This window comes from Plecotus auritus (assembly GCF_963455305.1).
Source record: "Plecotus auritus genome assembly, chromosome: 4".
NCBI lineage: Eukaryota > Metazoa > Chordata > Mammalia > Chiroptera > Vespertilionidae > Plecotus > Plecotus auritus.
In genome coordinates, this window is record NC_137775.1 from 82,514,133 (window position 1) to 82,534,014 (window position 19,882).

The 19,882-nt window shown below is 46.7% G+C and overlaps 1 protein-coding gene across 1 annotated transcript in view; it reads left to right on the forward strand.

The window, feature by feature from the left end:
* Window positions 1-10,140: 10,140 nt before the first annotated feature.
* Window positions 10,141-19,882, forward strand: part of TRAM2 (translocation associated membrane protein 2) — a 78,308-nt gene continuing 68,566 nt past the window's right edge. Inside the window, exon 1 of the mRNA XM_080666410.1 lies at window positions 10,141-10,382. Coding sequence (XP_080522536.1) covers window positions 10,263-10,382 — 120 coding nt within the window. The 5' untranslated portion in view covers window positions 10,141-10,262. The remainder of the gene's footprint in view (window positions 10,383-19,882) is intronic.

Here is a 19,882-nt window from a genome sequence, read left to right on the forward strand (position 1 = left end):
TTCGCTCTTCACTGTCCTGTGTCTCCCTTCTTCTCGTGCTAACTTTCTTGCTGTCACTTTTCCTCTTCTCTCTTCATTTCTTTCCCCTCCTCAGGCCCTCCCCAGCTGACAGAAACCTATGGGACAAAGTGAGGAAGTCCCATCGTGTCAGGAGGAGAGGCTGCTGCGAAGGTGGTGTGGCCAGGGACCAGCTGCCAAGGTTAGGAGAGAGGAGAGTCTGGGTCCCTCCTCACAACCCTGGTGCGTCCTACTGTAAAAGCCCTTGCTAACTTCAGCCCAGTCACAGAAACATCTGGACCTGCCCCATGTCCAACCTCATCAGCAAAGAATCAAGAGAAAGCAATGCGGCCAGCTAATTCCCACTAAAGAAACAACAGATGGAAAAGGTTTAATGCATTTAACATCCAGGAATAATTTGCATCATAACTGGACACTCTCTGGGTACATAACTGATTTATGAAGGAATGAATTTTTAATGTTGGAATATAAGCACCAAAAATCAGAATGAGGGGGTCAATTCCAGGGTCAAGGAGAGCCTTCCTTGTGTTTTAAAAATCATTCATTCATTCACTTTTATCAATAAATATTCACTCAGCACCTACTGTGTAGCACACAATGAAATTATTACTAAGGCATATAGATGGGAAGCTATGATTCTAGTCTTTGGGGCCTTAAAATCTACCCCAAGACAAAGTTCTATCCAACTTAAATGTAGATTTGATCATGAACTTATCTACTGTGTGAAGCAGAATCCTTCACTGTGGAATTACCTTGGGCACCAATATAAAGATGAGATGGTAAAGATTCCTGCATATTTTTAATTCTCACCAGAGGATATATTTTTATATATTTGATTTGAGGGAGCGAGAGAGAGAAACATTGATGTGAGAAAGAAACATTGATCGGTTGACCAGGGAACAGACTTGCAACCTAGATATTTGCCCAGATTGGGAATAAAACCTGCAACTTTTTGGTGTACCAGATGATGCTCCAACTAACTGAGCCACCCGGCCAGGGTGAGATTCCTGCATATTGATGCATTAGTCCATCCGTGCATCCATTCTTCCAACAACCAACCATCCCCTTTCCAACCCTCCATTCACCCATCTATTCATCTGCCTATCTATTGAACCACCCATCCATCCCATACCTACCTACCTACTCATTCCACTACCCTCCCATCCATTCACCTACCTACCACCCATCCATTTATTTATACTCCGATTCATCATCCTTCCAAACATGGGGTAGGAGGTCAAGTATAGCTTAATAGGGAACATTATTATGATAAGAAGCCATGCAAAGACAGAACCCAGTAGTTGCCTATAGTGTCCACGCCTGACAATTCACATGTGAATGCCTCTTGAACACGGGGCTGTGATCTGAGAAACAGACAGGATGAATTTCAAGGGCTGGTAACAAAGGTTCACAGGGAGGTGCTTACATTTAATCAAGATGGTGTCTCCTTTCTTCCCTGTCTAGGAGAGCTGCCCAGGGACCGCAGTCAAGAAACAGTGCTTCATGAACACCTTTCTCTTTTTTTTCCCCTCTTTATTTATTTTTTTCCATCTCCATTTATCCCCCCTACACCCTCCTCTACCTTCTCCACCTCCCTACCCAAAAAACCTTCTTTCCACCATGGTCTTGCTATAGAGATTTTCCTCCATGTGATGGCCATTGAATCACACAGATGCCATTCTGGAAACCATTGCTTTCTTCTTGAACATAGAAAAACCAGGGATGAACTTTTCTGTGGGCAGCTGAAGTTCCCAATATACCATCCATTAACAGATACCCCCCAAATTGGAGGACTCAGTGGAAATGGGTGCCTGAAATTGTTCCCTTGTTCCCCAAATGTTGTATTTCAGTATTTTTTTTTCTGGTTGTGGGAACTCTGACTGAAGTTTACTCATTTCTAATGTTAGTTTGAGCTGTGTCTCTTTTTAAAAATGCTCCCCTCTTCCCATCTGAATGTCAGGTGGTACAGTCTTCTGGAAGGAATCTGCCTCTAGCTAAAAGACAGCTGGAAAGAGGAAGCAGGGGCAGTGGTTAGAGCCCTCCACTGTCTGGTTCTCATGTCTTACTCTGTCACTGAGTCACCAGCTGACAAGGGACAGGGGACTTGGTTTACTGAATTACTGCCTGTCTGCTAAAGGAGAGCAGGCCTGGGAGCACTGGGCGTGGAGGAAGAGGCCTTTGTTCTCACCCCCACTCACCAAACCCTTATTAACTGCAGCAAGTTTTTGAACTTCCCTTTCTCTGTCACTAAAATGAGGGGAGAGGATATATGATCTTTAAGGTAGTTTATAATACCTGGAATCTTAATTCCACTCACTCTGGTATTTAATTTAATACATGGAGCTGATCATTTAATATATATATATATATATATATATATATATATATATATATATATATATATTTTAAATTTATTTGAGAGAGAGAGAGACAGAGAGAGAAAGATCAATTTGTTGTTTCCCTTATTTATGCATTCATTGGTTGATTCTTGTATGTGCTCTGACCGGGGATCGAACTCACAACTGTGGTGTATTGGGACAACACTCTAACCAACTGAACTACCCGGCCAGGGCGTGGAGCCGATCATTTTTAACATCTTGCTCCTCTAGATGGAAAAAATTTATCTCCCCAAATCATCATGACACATGATATTATGGCAGTTTGCTCTCGGTTTCACTGTTTTAAAATGTAAATACAATAGAAGCTACAAGTGGTCACTAGAATGACAGGATTAAAGTAACAAGTTTTGGTTCTTCATCTTTAAAATCACTGGCTAACATTATTTCAAATTTTTGGTTCAAATGCAGGATTCTGTAGTACCTTTGGATTGAAGACATGACTGTGCTGGGAATAAGCTTGGACAATTCCAGTTGGATATGAACTTGCTCAAAACAAATGTGTGCATCTGAGACCACACATATCAGGGTCACCTGTATATATGAGTTCTTAGGATTAACTTGCATGTAAAATGCTGCAATATCTATTTAAAAAAATAAATGATAAAAATGTGCTAAGTTAAACCTTACATATATATTAGGATTCAACAGTAACTACAATTGCTTAGAATTTAGACCAAATGATTTGGGGGAGGGGAAAGTGTTTTTTATCACTAACATTGTTTAGAATTGTCATGGTGATGATAAAAAAGCAGACCATTATTTAGTCAGTTTTATCATCTAAAAACCTTTTCAATTGTGAAATAACTTTAGATTTACAGAAGAGTTGCAAAAATAGCATAGTCTGTCCCCCAATACCTTTCACACAGCTTATATAACTATAGTATATTTATTAAAACACAGAAATTAACATAGATACAATGAACCAAACTATAGACTTTATTTGGATTTTAGCAGTATTTCCACTATTGTCCTTTTTTCTGTTCCAGGGTTCAATCTAGGATACTGCATTGCCTTTAGTGGTTTATTATTGCTTTAAATTTTCTTACAGATCATGCAAGCCCTTGGTACCTGTTCCCACGGCTGCCATATCCACCACCCTGCCCTTGGTGCACCGCTGATTCCACCAAAGGCTGTGGTACTGGGGGCAAGAAGATCTGATGATGTGATGTTTCATCCTTTGGCAAAAGATACTATTGAGCCTGACATAGTACGAACACTCCACTTTGTCATGTTGGCCATCCTTCAGCCAGACACTTCAACAGTGACTGTTGGGTTTGTGACCTTTGCAAGGCTCATGTGCATAGCATATAGAAACCAGAAAGCAAGGCTTGTTTGGGGCAAAAATGTTGTTTTTTTGGTCTCCTGTGAGACAAAGAAGCAAAAATATAGAGTAAAAAGCCTTGACAAAAGCACAGTGCAGATGCTTCTGGATGCCTCTCCACACCAATGCTCCTCTTTTTTCATGCCAGGGGAATGTCTTTAAGTTGATAAATACTATTGAACTTTACTGTATTCCAGGTGCTGTTCTAGGGACTGTTGATTGAAACGAAACAAAGATCCCTGTGTTTGGAGCTTGAGTTCTGTCAGGATAGAGATGAACAAGGTTTCATCATAGGGTGTGTTGAACATGGGATCTATTGATGCATGGGGACAAGTTCACATTTAAGCCTCCAGTGTGCTTCCAGAAGCCACCTTTGGCACTTGTTGCAGATATTAATTACATATATTCACCCATGAGAATTCTTATAGCAATTGTACCATTGGAATTTTAATCCAAGGAGTAGCTAGGATCTTCAAAAAAGGTTGGAACTCTCTTCAGTTCCTCTGAGGATGCCTTCCTGGTGAAATTAATCCAATCACACCAGTTTCACTCACCTTGCCAATGACTGGCTTAGGAATGGTCATGTGATGCAATCCTAGCCAATGGGGCATGAGGAGATTCCAGGGTTTCTGGGAGCGATTTCTTCACATTTCAAAATGCTCCTCTTCTTCTTCTCTGAATTTTGGGTATTGAATGAAGGATAGAATGCCTGGAGCTGCTGCAGCCACTTTGTAATTATGAGGGAAGAGCCTGAAACAAAAGCAAACACAGTGGCAAAGTGGGAGGATATGAAGACACTAGTCTTTGACGATTCACTTATCTCTGGAAATGAAGTAATGCAGGACATCTTGTTATGTGAGAAAATGCATTTTCCACTTTTGGGGATAGAGGTCACGTTTATGCCAACCACGGCACCTTTGCACTTATGGGTTATATAGTTCAAGTTGTTCTTAGATCTTATTTAATCACTCATTCAACCAACACTTGATGAGAACACACCATGTGGGACACTCAGTGCTGTTGGACTATGAGGGCAAGTGTCTGGATTCCTGCCCTGAACGGCCACGCCATCCAAGGGGGTAAAATTCATAGACAAACACTGATTGCAGGAGAACCTGCTGCTACCTGAGAGGTGGCACAAGGTGCCGTGTACATGCCTCCAGCCTACTGCCTTGAAGACAGCTTTGGGAAACAAGAGGTACCTGCTCTTTCTCTTGAAGGATGGTTACCTTTTAAGCAAAGGGATATGGAACAAGGGAATGCAGACACAAAGAGGGGCAGATGGCGCCCACTTGATCAGGGCCATGCTTTAGGGAGCCTGAAAGGCTACAGTATATTCTGGCAAAGGGAACCCTGTGCTGACCTGCTGGTCTGAGTCCTGGTTCAGCTACCCACTCATTATATGGCCCTTGGTCATTCCTGTGTCTCAGAACAGCTACAAGAAGGGGTTGGTAATGACTGTCTTGCCTCCCTCACATGGCAACCAGAAAGTGCAAAATAAATAAACATGAGAGGTTATTATCTCCTCCATCTCTAGAAATGACAGTGTACTCACCCATTCCTAGGTCCCTGGCCAGTCTTAGAGGAGTTTTCCTTCTGCCTGTTGTTGGAGTCACCCTCTAGTCACCTTCTTAGTCTCACCAGTGGCCTCCTATATTTCTAGTGCTTTCAGTATTTCAAATCCTCTCTTTTTTAAAAGTTTTTTTAAAAGTTTTAAATATATTTGTATTGATTTCAGAGAGGAAGGGAGAGGGAGAGAGAGAAACATGAATGATAAGAGAGTAACACACTGGGGATGGAGCCCACAACCCATGCTTGTGCCCTGACCAGGAATCTAACCATGACCTCCTGGTTCATAGGTCAATGTTCAACCACTGAGCCACACCCACACCAGCTGGTTTCCATCTCTCTCTCTGTCTCACTCTCTCTCTCTCTCATGATCCAATCTCAAAAAATAAATATAATTTAAAGATCATTCCTTAGATCTTCTATAACCTCCAAACATCATCCACTTTCCTTTTCCTCACTGAACTTCTTGAAAGAATAGACTACGTTCTCTCCTCCTTTCCTCACCTTCTACCCAGTATTAAGCCCATTCTGATGTCCAATTAAGAGTGGACTCTCAGCATTCTCACTCCAGGAACAAGCTTGCAGCCTTCCCCTCCCCTTTGTCTTTCCCCGGGAACTTTACCTTTACCTTCCTCTCTCCTAAACTCCAAGAGCCCTTCTCTCGCCTCTGTAACTTGTTTACTGAACCCATTTCTTCTACTACTCACTTCTTCTACCTCCATAACTTTCTAAAGAAACTTTCTATTATTTATATATGTATATATAAAAGAGTGGGCTCTCAAGGGCCATGATGCCTGCCTCTGGAGGCTTCGTCTTAGTCTCATCCTGCCTGACTTAACCTGCTTTGTGAAATGCATGTGTCATGGTTTCCTCCACCCCACCCTTTTCCTCCTCTTTCCCTTCTCAGTGTTGGGGTTCCCTAGGATTATGTTGACCTAGGGTTTTTTTGTTCATTCAACACACTCACTGGGGAACACTTAAGCTCATGGCTTCAACAGTCCCTTGTAGATGGACCACAAATACCTTTCATTCTGGTTTTCCCTCTCTAAATCCAATCCCACAGCTTCCAACTGACCTGTGAAAGTGTTGATTTGGATGTCCTGTGACTCCTCAAGCGCAGCTTATTCAAGCATGTCATCATCTTCTCTCTTATGCCTACTCTTTCTCTGTCATTCCATTTTTTTCATTGTTGCACCATCTTTTATGTCATGCTGGCCTAAAAATTTGGCTCTTCCAACTCCTATGTCCTATATAATAAAAGCCTAATATGCAAACCAACCAAACTGTAGGAATTGGAACGATGGTGGAACAACAGGTCGCTATGACACGCACTGACCGCCAGGGGGCAGACACTCAACACAGGAGCTGCCCCCAGCCTGCAGGCCTCAGGCCAGCCAAGGCGGGTGCCAGTGGGCTACCCCCCCACCCCCATTGCCCCTTCGGTCGCCCTGCAGAGGGAGGCAACAGTGGCAGGGGGTGGGGCCAGCTGGCGAATGGGTGGCGCCAGGCCAGCCAAGGCGGGTGCCAGCGGGGACTCCCCGCCCCCTTCACCCCACCGATTGCCCCACCGATTGGCCCTGATCACTGACCAGGCCTAGAGACCCTACCCGTGCACATCACCAAATCCAATAAATTAACCCTTGAAATGCCTCTGAAATAATTCATCTCCCTTTGATTCTTATTGAACTGTTCTTTGTGAAGTGTTCATTTTTTCCCCAGACTGTTAATTTCCATTTGGGATTGGAGATGGTTTTGAAACTAGGATGTTGAGATGGCTGTGATGGCTGAAGTAGGCATTTAATACTTCCTCCATGGGGTTTCAGGTAGTGAAATATCAAACCATGCATCTGAGAAACCTTTGTCTAACTGTTCAATAATATTTGAAAGGGCCTAGGGCTGACAGTCAGCAGTATGAGCACAGACTAAGCTATCCCTATCCCCTTTACTTCACGTTTCTCATTTACGAACGTGGAGGTGTAATACCTGTCTCCCAGGACTTTCAGCCTAAACTCTTAATCTTAAGAGGTTGACAACATCCCATCTTTTGCAGGGAATTCCCACTACAACATCCTTTACAAATAGTTATTGGGTAACACTAGATAACTATTAGGTTGAATCATCTAAAATGCTGGTATTCCAGTATTGATCTGTAATGAAACCAATTTCATAGGGTTCAGCCTAATAGATGTGGCTGCAGTTTGAAAATTTAAATACCGAGGAATAGAGTGGAGAAATAAAATGGAGTCACTAGAGTCAATCTGCTAAATTACTAAAATGAATTAGTTTGAGGCATGAGAAAAGGATTCTATTTTTGTTTTAACGAGCCTGAGAACTTAAACTGTTGATCATTCCAGTCCTGCATCAATGCCTGGATATACATGAAACCTGCTGATAACCCTCTGATCACCCCCGGAGGACTAAGGAAAGAATATTCACATATCCAGGCCACTCTACATCCATCATCCAAACCACCCATCATCTAGAGCAGTGGTTTTCAAATGGTGTGCCACAAGAATATTTAAACATGCAATACCTGACTATTTAGTCAGGGGCATTGACCTTTTTTTCCCCTTAAATCAGTGGTCGGCAAACTGCGGCTCGCGAGCCACATGCGGCTCTTTGGCCCCTTGAGTGTGGCTCTTCCACAAAATACCATGGCCTGGGCGAGTCTATTTTGAAGAAGTGGCGTTAGAAGAAGTTTAAGTTTAAAAAATTTGGCTCTCAAAAGAAATTTCAATCGCTGTACTGTTAATATTTGGCCTTGTTGACTAATGAGTTTGCCGACGACTGCCCTAGATTATCAAATTAAAAATGACAATGAGGGTTGCCGGTTCAATTCCCTTGTCAGGGCACGTACCTAGGTTTCAGCCTTGATTCCCAGTTGGGGGCACGTAGGGAGCAGCCAGTTGATGTTTTGCTCTCACATTGATGTTTCTTTCTTTGTCTCCCTTCTTCTCTCTCTAAAAATCAATTTTTAAAAATGACAACAGCCAACACAACAATAGCCATCCAGTGTAAATGAATCAAAATTATACTTTTTTTTGTCAGATTAGCAAAAAATATATTTTTTGGTGTGCCACAGAATTTTAGTAATTAGTTTATGTGTGCCAGAGATGAAAAAGGTTGGATATCGCTGATCTAGGGGATTACCATTCCAGAGGCTAAGAATGCAGGGCTGATTCTTCTCAAAAATGTAGTTTTTAACCCAGCCAGTGTGGCTCAGTGGTTGAGTGTTGACCTATGAATCAGGAGGTCCTGGTTTGATTCCCGGTCAGGGCACATGATTGATGGTTCTCGCTCATCATTGATGTTTCTGTCTCTCCCTCTTCCTTCCTCTCTGAAATCAATAAAAATATGTTTTTAAAAATGTATTTTTTTTACTATAAAAACCCTAAGCTTTTTTTTCCTCTTCAGGAACACTCTGGGTATTGCTCAATTGTGTGTCTAATTCGCAAACCCTAAGGCCCTTGAATAAATCTTTATCATTTATGTTGAGCCAAAGCCTCCTGATTGATTTAAGCTCAGATGGAAAATTGAGAGATGCTCCAGAGTTCTTGATCTTTCTATTCTTGATAACACTAAGGTCCAACTGTAAGAAAATTTGATCTTGAAGTTAAATGAAGTTTAGTCCAATACAAGCTTCACTCTCCCATTCCCTTAAGTTAGAGACCAAAGGCAGTATGCTAATTACTGAGGAGTCAAGAAACTTAAGATGTAAGATTTATCTAGGAACCCCAGTCTCAATCACATTTCATACTGTACCGTTTTTAAGAAATCATATTTACTTAGAAGTGAAATAACTATAGACTTTAATAAAAGAATGAATAAGGATTTGATAGTTCTTTTTCATATTGTTTTTGTACATCTAGAAAGTGATTAGTTGACTCCATTACTGGTGGGAATAAATCCAATATTTGCCAATATAAATTCATTTATTAAAATACTTTTTGTGCTTTCCCAGAGGGCTTTTAAAAACACACTATTAAATAGAGACTTGCATTGAGAAAGTCCTTCACTGTTTATTCTGCCACTTCTGCAGATCAGTTAATATTGAAGGAAGACTTTGGCTAAGACGTGTAAAACTAATTTACACGAGTGCAAGGGTCTCAAAAGTGAGAGCAAAACTGCACCCACCCATTCACTCGCCCTCTTTGGAACCAAGGCTCCCCCAGGGCAGGGTCTTTTTTGTTTGCTGCCTAATCCCAGCACTAGGAACCATGCCCAGCCCACTGCCAGCTCTCCATAAACACTTGAGCAACTGTCCATTCATTTATTTTCCATGCAGAGCGCTATGGCCAGCGAGAAGGCCGGCATTGCAGCTTCCCTCTCTCCACTGAACCTGCGCCGCTCTCAGCGCCCAGGGCTACGGCCCACAACCCCGCGCCTATCCGGCGGCCCGCGGCCTCCCGGGCCTTCCCTTCTCGGGAGGAAGGAGCGAGCGCCGGGGACTGGGAAACCCAGGCCCATTTCCTGTCGGGTCAGGACAGGCCGGGCGTCCGCGTCCCTCGCGACCTGCTGCCTGCGCGCAGGGTCGGCGGGGCCGCAGCACCTATGCGGCTGGCACGGGGCGCGGGGCGCGGGGCGAGGGCGGCCTGCAGCGAGGCGGGCAGGGGGCAAGGGGAACCCAGGCCTCGCTCGCCGGCTCCGCCCCCGGAGCGTCCGCGGCGGCGCGAGGGTTAAGCACGCGGGGGCGGGGCCGCCTGGAGCCCGGCGCGCCGAGTGCGGCCGCGAGTGGGGAGGGGGCTGCGGCCGGGGGCGGTTCCGGGCGGCGGGGCGGGGGCGGGGGCGGGCGGAGGAAGGGGGCGGGCCCCAGAAGTTGTTGGGCGCTAGGCCGGCTGGCGGGAGGGCGAACGGGCTGCGGGCCGGCGGGCGGAGCGGGCCGGGGCTGGGCAAGTTCGCGCGGCGGCTCGTGAGCGCAGGGTGCGGGGCCCGCCGGCCGCTGCGCGCCCGCTGCCATGGCTTTCCGCAGGAGGACGAAAAGTTACCCGCTCTTCAGCCAGGAGTTCGTCATCCACAACCATGCGGACATCGGCTTCTGCCTGGTGCTCTGCGTCCTCATAGGGCTTATGTTCGAGGTGAGCGAGACTGGGGAGGGGGTATCCTTTCTCGTGCGTCGCCCGCGGACCCCTGCAGGTCCCCGGGGTCTTCGTCAGAGCTGGGGCGCGGGGCTGCCAGGACGTTATCTGCACCCCCGGCTTTGTACACTGTACCCCCCTTGGTCTCCGAGTCAGCCCAGACACCCCCCCCCCTCCCCAGCTCTGCGCCTTGCCAGCCATGCCTTACTTTGCCGACCCCCTCGGGCACCCACCATATCCTGCAGCTCTCTCTGCAGCCCTGAATCCTAAGCCTGGCCTCGAACCAACCGCAGTGCTGCCACCCTGGCCCAAACAGTGGGGTTTCCTTTCTGGTGTCCGGGAGCCAAGCCCGGAGACTCCCAGACCCGGAGTCATTGCACAACTAACTCCTTCTCCCAAGCTGTGGCTGCCAGCTCTTCTGGGCTTTTCCAGTGGGAGGAACCCCTACCCTTTCCACCTCCCACCTGGTTTTCTGGGTCTTTTGCCTCTTCTCGTGTGGCCGTGACCCCATCCCAGCAGTGCCCATCTGCTGTCCTCCTGCCCGCCCCCTACCCCCCCTTTTTTTGCCCTTGCCTAAAAGGCTAGTTTTCATATACCCACTATCACTCTGGATTATTCCTTCAGTTCCACCTGTGGTGGACCCAGAGCTTCTGCCTGTTACAGGGCCAAGGAGAGGGATGGGATACCCTGTGCTTTTAGGGGCAAGATGATTCTCTCAATGCTATGGGGGCGGGGGGAGGATGGGGCCCTACAACTCTCACCCCCTCTCCCCCTACTCCCATCCCCACCCTGAGCAATGTGCTGGTGCAAGCCTCACAGAGCAGGGGCTTGTACTAAGCCGGGAGAGGTCAGATCCAGGGGGTCAGGTGGGAAAGACCTAAGAGAGAATGAGAAAAATGTGATATTCAAAAGTGAGAATAACTGGAGGAAAGTGAGCATAATAGGGCATGCTGTGATCTATCTTGTCATGCTGTGATCTATCTTGTCACTATCTAGTGACACTCCCCTCACTCTCACTGTGGTCTCCAATGAGGCAGGGCCTTGTCCTCCTTTCTGGGTAGGGTTGCTTATCTGCATTCTCAGGAATGGGTTAGGAAGCTGCAACCATTTGTAAACTGCCTTGGAGATGGAGGATTCCTAACGGGCTCATTTCCCCCTCTCTCTGTCTCTCGGTCTCGGTGCCCATCCTCTCCACTCTGAGATGACAAGGGTCCTAATTGGCCAGTGGGGCTGCCCTCAAGCTGGGGACATTCTTGTGGTGGCTAAGTCAGGGTTAGATGTGTGAATGTGCCCTTGGAGGGTCTGTAGGAAATAAACCCGAGGCTCAGATGGGTCTGTCTGCACACCAGCTTTTGGTACTACTCCTTCTTCAACCCCTCCTTCCATCCCTCCCCTCCTCCTCCTACCACCACAGGTCTCATTGGTATTTTGGAAAGGGCTGTATCTATTAGGGTCGTCCCTGGGTCCCAGTCCTTTCTTTGTCACTAGTCTGACTAAAAAAACTAAGTGCAGTCTCAGTTTCCCCATCATTAAAGAGGTTAGTCAAACCTCTTTCTCGTGAGGTTATTGTAAAGTCTAACCGAGATCATGTAAGCAACAAAAGCCATGACAGATTCTACAAATATGAAAACAAGTTGCTTGCTCCCTGAAGCCCTGTTATTATTTATCATAATAATAGCTTAACGAAATAAGAGAATTTGTTTTGTCCCGCCAATACCCTCTGTCCTGTTTGTATCTATTTGCTGTCCTCCATTCTAAGAGGCCTCCTAGTGCCATGTCACCAGTCTTGGTGGGTGTGGTTGGAAAGACACACGTGACAGCTGTAGACCTCATAGCAGCATGCTCTGCAGCCGGCGGAGTCTCCTGCATAGCCTCTTGGCTGTGCTTCTGGCAGTGGTTAAGGTCCGTGGCTCTACCTGCTTTATCTTTGCTCAGAAAAAGCTGCCTAGTGTTTGAGCTTGGTACCTCCTGCCGTCCCTGCCTCTAGTCTTGGAAAGTCCTATGGATTAACCTGACACTCTGTGGGAGCTGAAAAGTGCTAGGAGCCCTTACTCCCAGTACCTGACAGAAGAGAGAGAGAGAAAAAAAAACAACAACAACAACAACTACAAGAACACTTCCCTCCTCCCCCTCCTGGGATTGGACTGGGGAGTGTGGAAGGGACCTTGGCTGAAGTGCAGGTTTCCTATCTCCCTCATCCTCGAGAACCTTAGACCTACACCTCTAGGCGTACAGGGCAGGAGTCTCCTTCTCTGAAAGGTGTGTAGAAGGTGCATTGTGGAATTGCCAGTGTATGCTGGTCTGGGAGAAGGAACCTCTCTGATGGAGAATGTGCTGGGCGCATAGTAGATCCTCATTGTCTACACCTACCAACTGACTCTCCACCAAGACAGGTATTTTGAGGGACCTCAGATTTTCAGAACTCTGGTCTCCCGACCAGGTGAGAGCAGACACAGATCAGTTACTTTTAGGGACCTCAGAGGAACACATGTGGGAGTCTTCACATGTGGAGGACAACCAGGGTGGCACCTATAACCCAGCACAAGACTTACTAGAAGACACTTGGGGTCTTCTGGGTTTTCCCCTGGAGGTGTGGGGTGTGTGTGTCTGTATGTAGGGATTCATATGGGGGAGGTAACTCCAGCACGTCACACTTATTCCTAGAAGTGAGGACAGAAGGAGGTAGAAAGGGAAGGGGAGACGAGAGAGGAGAGGACAGCAGGCTCTTGGGTTTCTAACTTGAGCACGGCTAGGATTCCTTCATTCAGAAGCTGAGTCAAGAAAACTCATTTATAGTTCTTCCCACAAAGAGCCAGTCCCCTGTCCAGTCTCTGCCGGTGAGCTGGGCCCCTCTCCCACCCCGGGCAGCCCAGCCCATGTGTCCTAACTGGTCTCCATGTCATTCCTGCCTGGCCCCTTCCTTCCCCAGCTCACTAGTTAGCGCGCCATCATGTAGAGGGGCTTTCGTTTCTCCCTAGGGACCCCAGGACTCCAAATTCATTCCCTTGGTATCACTTCCTTTTGGGAACACGTACGAAAGGGTGACTTTCCCTCCTCCTTTGGTGTAGTTTTGGGCCATCCTAAGATTCCTCCCCTTTCCAAGGCTGAGGGTAGGTTCTTCCCCAGAATTCAGGTTTTCTTTCTGTCCTGCAGGCTGTTTGGAATAGAGCTGTTCTGTGCAGCCACAGCACTTGGCTAAAAAATGTCAGGAATGTGGAGCTTTATTTTCCCCTTCCTTCTCTTCCAGCTTTCTCTTTCCTAACTCTGCTTTCCCAAGAGGTGGTGCAAGGGGAGTTTTCCACTCCACAGTTCGGCCCTTCAGTCCTGTCCTAGGGGCAGTGGGGCCTGACAGTCCTTCGTGGTGTGGGCAGCCAGTGGGGTGTGTATGGTGTGTGTGTCAGATTTAAAAGCAGTCTCTTCCCCCCACCCTCCTTCCCTTGGCTTTCCAGTGTCCCTTTGAGTGCCACGTTTCAAACTGAAGCAGGCAGGGAAAGAGAAAACTCTCATCAGGGAATGGAGAATGAGCGAGAGGGGGTGCATGGAGCAGAGAGAAAGCCACTAATATATTATCTCTAAAACGTCCTTGTGAGACCCACACATTGTTTGTTTATTTTAAAGCTCATTTGCAGGCTCTGCTGGCCCTGCAGCAGGGAAATGTTTCTAAAATTCTGGGCCCCGTCATTTGTTTGGTTTGTGATGACTTCAGGGTTTGGGACTGAGAGGAATTTTGGGGTAGTGGCTGGCGTTCGGTTTCTGTTTTGGAGCCAGGTGTGGTCGAGCTATCTTCCTCTAGGAACTACCTTCTTCCCTGCACCAGACTGACTTGTAGGATGATGTGTTTGCAGCGTGTACAGTGGGAGCCCATTGCGTCACGCCTGTTAGCACGTGGCTTCTGTACACATCCTCCCAGGCATGCCTCTGGGTTTCATAACCCGGAGTGAGGCTGCTGGTCCTTTCTCTTAATGTTTGTGTAAAAATAGTCCCACTTATGTTCTGTTAATACGGGCATCTGTGGACATATGTTGTCTTTCTTTGACTAACCCCTCTAATGCACTTTTAAAGATGCTCCTTTGCTAGCGTTTGTCGTTCCTGGCTTTATGCATCTTCCCCGCCAACCTCTGACTTAGTCCGTTAGTAATGATCTGGAGAAATTAGTCAGGGGAAACCGGGAAGGGTCGCTGATTCTCTTGGGTGCCCTTGTTCTGTGGTTAGATTTCTACATGCATCACTCGGTGATCTGAGTGAGCAGCAGAGCAGAACTTTGGAACTAGTTTCTCTCCCGGTCAAGCCTCAAGCGTCGCCCTGTCCTGTGGAGTGTAGGGCACATCGGGTTATCCCCAGTTCTTCCCTTGGTACAATTACAATGTGCTATACAGAAAGGTGGTGTTAATCAGTTAGTGGTTTTTTGACCCAGACCTCAGGATGAAGACTGACACCTGTCTGAATGCCGTGCCCTGTGCCAGCACACAGACACTCAATCGAAGGTCTCCTCAACCATGGTGATTGTTACTGGCTTCCTTGTTGGGTCTGTGAGTACACCGTCTACCACCAGACCGGCTGGTGGGGAGCCCCGGCTGTATTTCATGTTAGATGTGACCTGCTTTGCCATGAGGCCTGCCCCCTAGGTTCCCCAGTGCTAACCGTCTGCTTTCCGAAGGGTGCAGTTGTTATACACTGGGTCCCTCTTTTCCTCAGGGAGCCTGTGGTGTGGTTGCTCCCCATCTGTTTTCTCTGCCATTGTCTTATTTGAACCCCGGTTGTGGATACTAGAGGGTCTTAGTGTGGCCACAGTCAGCTGTGTGGAGGAAGAAAAACCATGAGGAGGCTGCCTCGCAAGCTGAACAAGGGCCACTTTTCTCTTGCTCCCTCTGTTGTCTGAACCCTCCATGCTCGTTTCTTGGGGGCACTGTCCAGACGGATCGCAACAGAGCGCCTCAGTCCTGACTGTTTGCAGAGAAGCGTGTGTTGCTATGGTGAAAACTTCACTCTGGCAGGCATGCGCTCCTTTCTGATCTGCTTCGTCGTGGGCAGGGGCCCCAGAAATCACTCTGTGCCATAGCTGATGTACCTCCCGTTCCCACCCTGATAAATGACGAAGCCAGAGGGTTGATAAGACCGGATTAGAGTTTCCAAACTACAGAAGTGCTTTCTAATGAGTGAGCGCACTATTAGCAGGCTTTGGTGGGAAACTTTCCTGATGTTATCTCTCAACCTTTTTATCCAGCGCTGTGTATCTGGTATCCATTGGTACCTAATGGTTAAAGAAAGGAAAAGAAAACGGTAAAACTACTAACGTGGCTCTGGACACAGCTTCTTATTTCACGAGCAGACCTTTATCTTTTATACAGCCTAATGCTTTGCCTTGATTTACCTCTGCTGTCTCAAATGTTCCCCTATAGAAGAGAAGCAAACCTAACTTAGTCACAGCTGGTTAATGCTGTGAGTTAACTGTGTGGCTTAAAGAGCTTTGCAAGAGGCTTTTCTGGGTAATGGAGGTTCACAGCTTCCTTTGATTTTCAGCAGAGGAAATGTAGCAGATTGTGAGTGGGGGGCTCTGAGTCCTCTAGAGCCCCCGCGCCCCCGGACAGTCTGTGGGAGCCCAGGGTTAGGTGATGCGCCGTTCTGTGGCTCTCCACCCAAGCCACGTTGCCTCTTGACAGCTTCCCTCGTTTGTCTTACAGGGTTGGCAACACTTCACATCTGTGAAATGCTTTACTAGCTTCACCCTGTAATCTGGATGGTTTATGGGGGTTGTCATACCCATCCAGAGCCTGGCTTCTAGAGGAGAGACTTGGCTAAGGACCATCCGCTCTGAGTTAGAGTCGGAGCCAAAATAAGAATTCAGCTACGTCTGGCTCACATTTACAGCTCAGCCCTGGTGCTTCCCCGAATGGGGCGTCTACGGAATGTAGCCACAGGCTGCTTTATTTTTCTTTGTCTGAGTGGATACTGTTTATTACCTGGAAGTAATGTCTGCGGGTCATTGTTCCACTTGGAGGCTTTTCTGCCTGGAACAGTCATTGAAATTTGCATCTCCCTGAAAGAGACTACAGGGAATGACCCAAGTGTGTGTATCACATGTGAACATAGGCAAATGGGCAGAGGCTTTATCAACTGTTAAAGTTACCCTGTTATTAGTCAACATCTGTGTGGGAATGGCTGCCTCTGGCTGTTTTATTTTCACTGCCCTTATCATCAAGATACTATTGTGGATAGCTCAAGAGCATAATATTGTCCTCCTAGTTTTACATGTTTAAGGGAAACCTAGAAGAGAAAAATAAGACCTCCCCCCCACTCCCCGCCTCTTCCCCAGGTTGAGAGATTTGCCCAGGACAGTAGAGTGAATTTTTTTCAAACATGGGGCTTGAACCCACATCTTCAGTGCATTTTCTACACACCTGCCCACTGGAATTCTAGACTCTATCTTTAAATGCCAGTTTAAGTGTAGAAGCCTCGAAAATGAATTATCTTCCTTAAGTGTGCTGTGTTCATTTATTTGGCTGCTGTTTGCCTGCTGTGTGCCTGTGTTGATCTCGGAATGCAGATGAATAAGGTGGGGTCCTTGTTCTCGAAGAGGTCACAGTGTGGTAGCTTAAAGCTAATAAACTATTTGTGGATGGGAGTCAGGTCTTGATACAAGTAGCAGGTGCAACTTACAGACTTACAGACTGTTGGGCCTTAACCTCAAGCTATTGCTATTGGTGGGAAGGGGGTGGTTTATAGAATTGAGACTTAACACCCTGAGTGTGGGGTTGTCAGTAGTCAGAGGACAAGAGTGGTGGTCAAAACTACTAGAAGTTTTGTGAAGCACAGCTGGTACTCTTGTACTTTACAGCTTTGTGAATAGGTGAATTGACCAAAGGCAGTGTGTGTGTGCGTGTGTGCGTGCATGTGTGTACTCCTGCACACAGGTGCAATTTCTAGTATTTAGGAGGCCTTCATTGCTTCAAACCTTGGTTGAAGTTAGAACTCTTCCATGTGTTTTCTTAAGATTGTTGGCATCAAACTCCAACATGATCTGTAATGTTCCTTTTGGGCTGGTGGAGGTGACGATCGCACCTGGGGTGAGAAGGACAGAATCCTCTGAGCCTAATTGCCTTGCCTTTGAAGTAGGGAGAGAGTTTCTTAATAAAGCTTCTGAATTTTGCAAGGGCAGAGTATTATTAGTTTAATGAATTTGTTCCTTCATGTTTATTATAAATGTGTAGATACTCTCTTTTTATAGAGACTTTTAGTGACTCACCACACTTTGGAAGACTTATGTGGCTTTTGGGGAGGGAGAAGGGTGTGCCTACCTCAGGATGAAGGGTAGAGATCTCATTTTTACAAACTTCCCCTCCTTCCTTTGTTGACCTCCCTGCTTGCTTTGAGGAAGGCCTAGGACCATGTTAGTTAGTTAACACGTGTTTGCAGTCTGGTTTGTGTGCCCGCAATGACAGCCTTGAGAGTCAGTGAGAATGTAGAATGTGGCCCCGGGTATGGAGATGCCAGGGTTGTCTTATCAGCTTCTTTTCTGGAAGGTTAAGCACAGTCTGGGAGCTCCTGAACTGGAGGAGCATTCCTTGGATAAACAGGCCTTCCCTCCAGCAATTCCTGGAGTCCTGCAGGAAATCACACAGGCCTGCCTCACAATGCCTGGTTTCCTGCTGAGAATTCCTCTGAATTGGGAGCTGAATTGAACTTTTTAGCCCTAACACTTCTAGAGTTTTGAGTGTGTTTAGTTTGTATTCTGACTTTGTTCTGGAATAACTTTTTTTTTTTTTTTAAGGGCGGGAAGAGGGAGAGAGAGAGAGAAACATCAATGATGAGAGAGAATCATTGATTGGCTGCCTCCTGCATGCCCCAAACTGGGGATGGAGCTTGCAACCCAGGTATATGTCCTGACTGGGAATCAAACTGTGACCTCCTGGTTCATAGGTTGACACTCTACCACTGAGCCATGTTGGCTGGGCTGCATTGGATCAACTTTTGACCTCAATGGGCAAGGACTAACTTGTTTGTATGGATTTTCTGACTGTTGTTTGGAAGAGGGATGTTGAGGTGGAAAGGAATGATTGATAGCTAATTTTTTATTTAATTGCAGTTTGAACTCTGGTTTGGCATGAAGTGTGAACTTGTGCTCCTCACCAGGGTCTTCAAGGCATGAGCTGTGGCCTGGGCAGGGAGGCGTGTGGTGGCAGGGGCGAGGGCATGGATTTGGGAGACTTTGTTCTCCCCCAGGCTCTGCCACTAAGTAACTGTGTGTCTCTCACCAGCCTCTGTACCTCTTGCCCCCCATTTACTTCCTAAGGGTGTCAGTGTCCTGTGGCTCAGTTATGCCTTCTTAGCCTGGGTGTGCAGACCAGAGCTGGACAATGGATATAACACTTAAGTTGCTACTCTGAAGTTGGGAGCAAAGGGAAGGAGGCACCTCCCCCCAGCCACAGAGATTTAGGCTGAGTCAGAATAAAGCTGCACCTCTGTTGGGTTAGTGTCTTAACTTCAACTCTTGGTTTCATTTATTATTTGAGTTGAAGTCAGTTTCTAGCCTAAATTTGGGTTTGACATACAATACAGCTTAGCGGAACCAGTGGTGGGGAAGGGGAAAAATCATATAATTAGAAAGGAACTGTCGAGGGTGGGGGAGAGGGTCTGCTCGGTTTGTGGCTTCCATGTCAGAGGCCATAGGGCAGGGCTGCCCAGGGGACCCAGGATGAGCCAGAAGAGGTCACTGCCCTGGGCACCGTGGCCCATGCTTTCTGCTCTGCCCAGTCAGGTTTTATCATACCAGTTCTCTGAATGTGGTCTGGGGCCCTGGATTTGAGCATATTTCCATATTAAATGATACATATTCTCATCACACACACATGCATTTATCTGTGGCTTATTATTTTCATTTTCCAGATCAATAGGGTGAATCCAGTGTTTGAAACCTGACCTGTGACCTGCCATCCCCAAACCCCACACGCCAACAGTGTTCCTAAGGCTTTGCCTGGCCAACTAATACAGTTGCTTCTACAAGCTCCCACTTCATCTGGAAGGCCTCTTTAACTGCACCAACCAAATGGCATGCTTTCTTCCTCAACATTGTGAGAATGAATTTAAAACAGTACATGCTGAGAGGAGATGCATCAGTGCTTAATTACATTTTTCCAAAGCCTAGTTTCAAGTGGGAGTTATCCATTATGTTTAACATGCCACAGTTTCGACTCACCCAAAACAGTCTTCACCTGTGCCATCGAATAGATAGCTACCAGCCACATTTGACTATTTAAATGTAAATGTATTAAAATGAAATGGAATTAGAAATTCAGTTCCTCAGTCACACTAGCCACATTTCAGGTGCTCAGTAGCATAGATAATAGAATACTTCCATCATCACAGAAAGTTCCATTGGACCATGCTGGTCTACACATTGCTTTCTGAGTTAGGGATCCTTGCGGAATGGTTCTGTCGGGGAACCATTAGAGGCCATGGATCACAGTGGCAAAGGCTGTGGCCCTGGAGCCAGACTGCCCGAG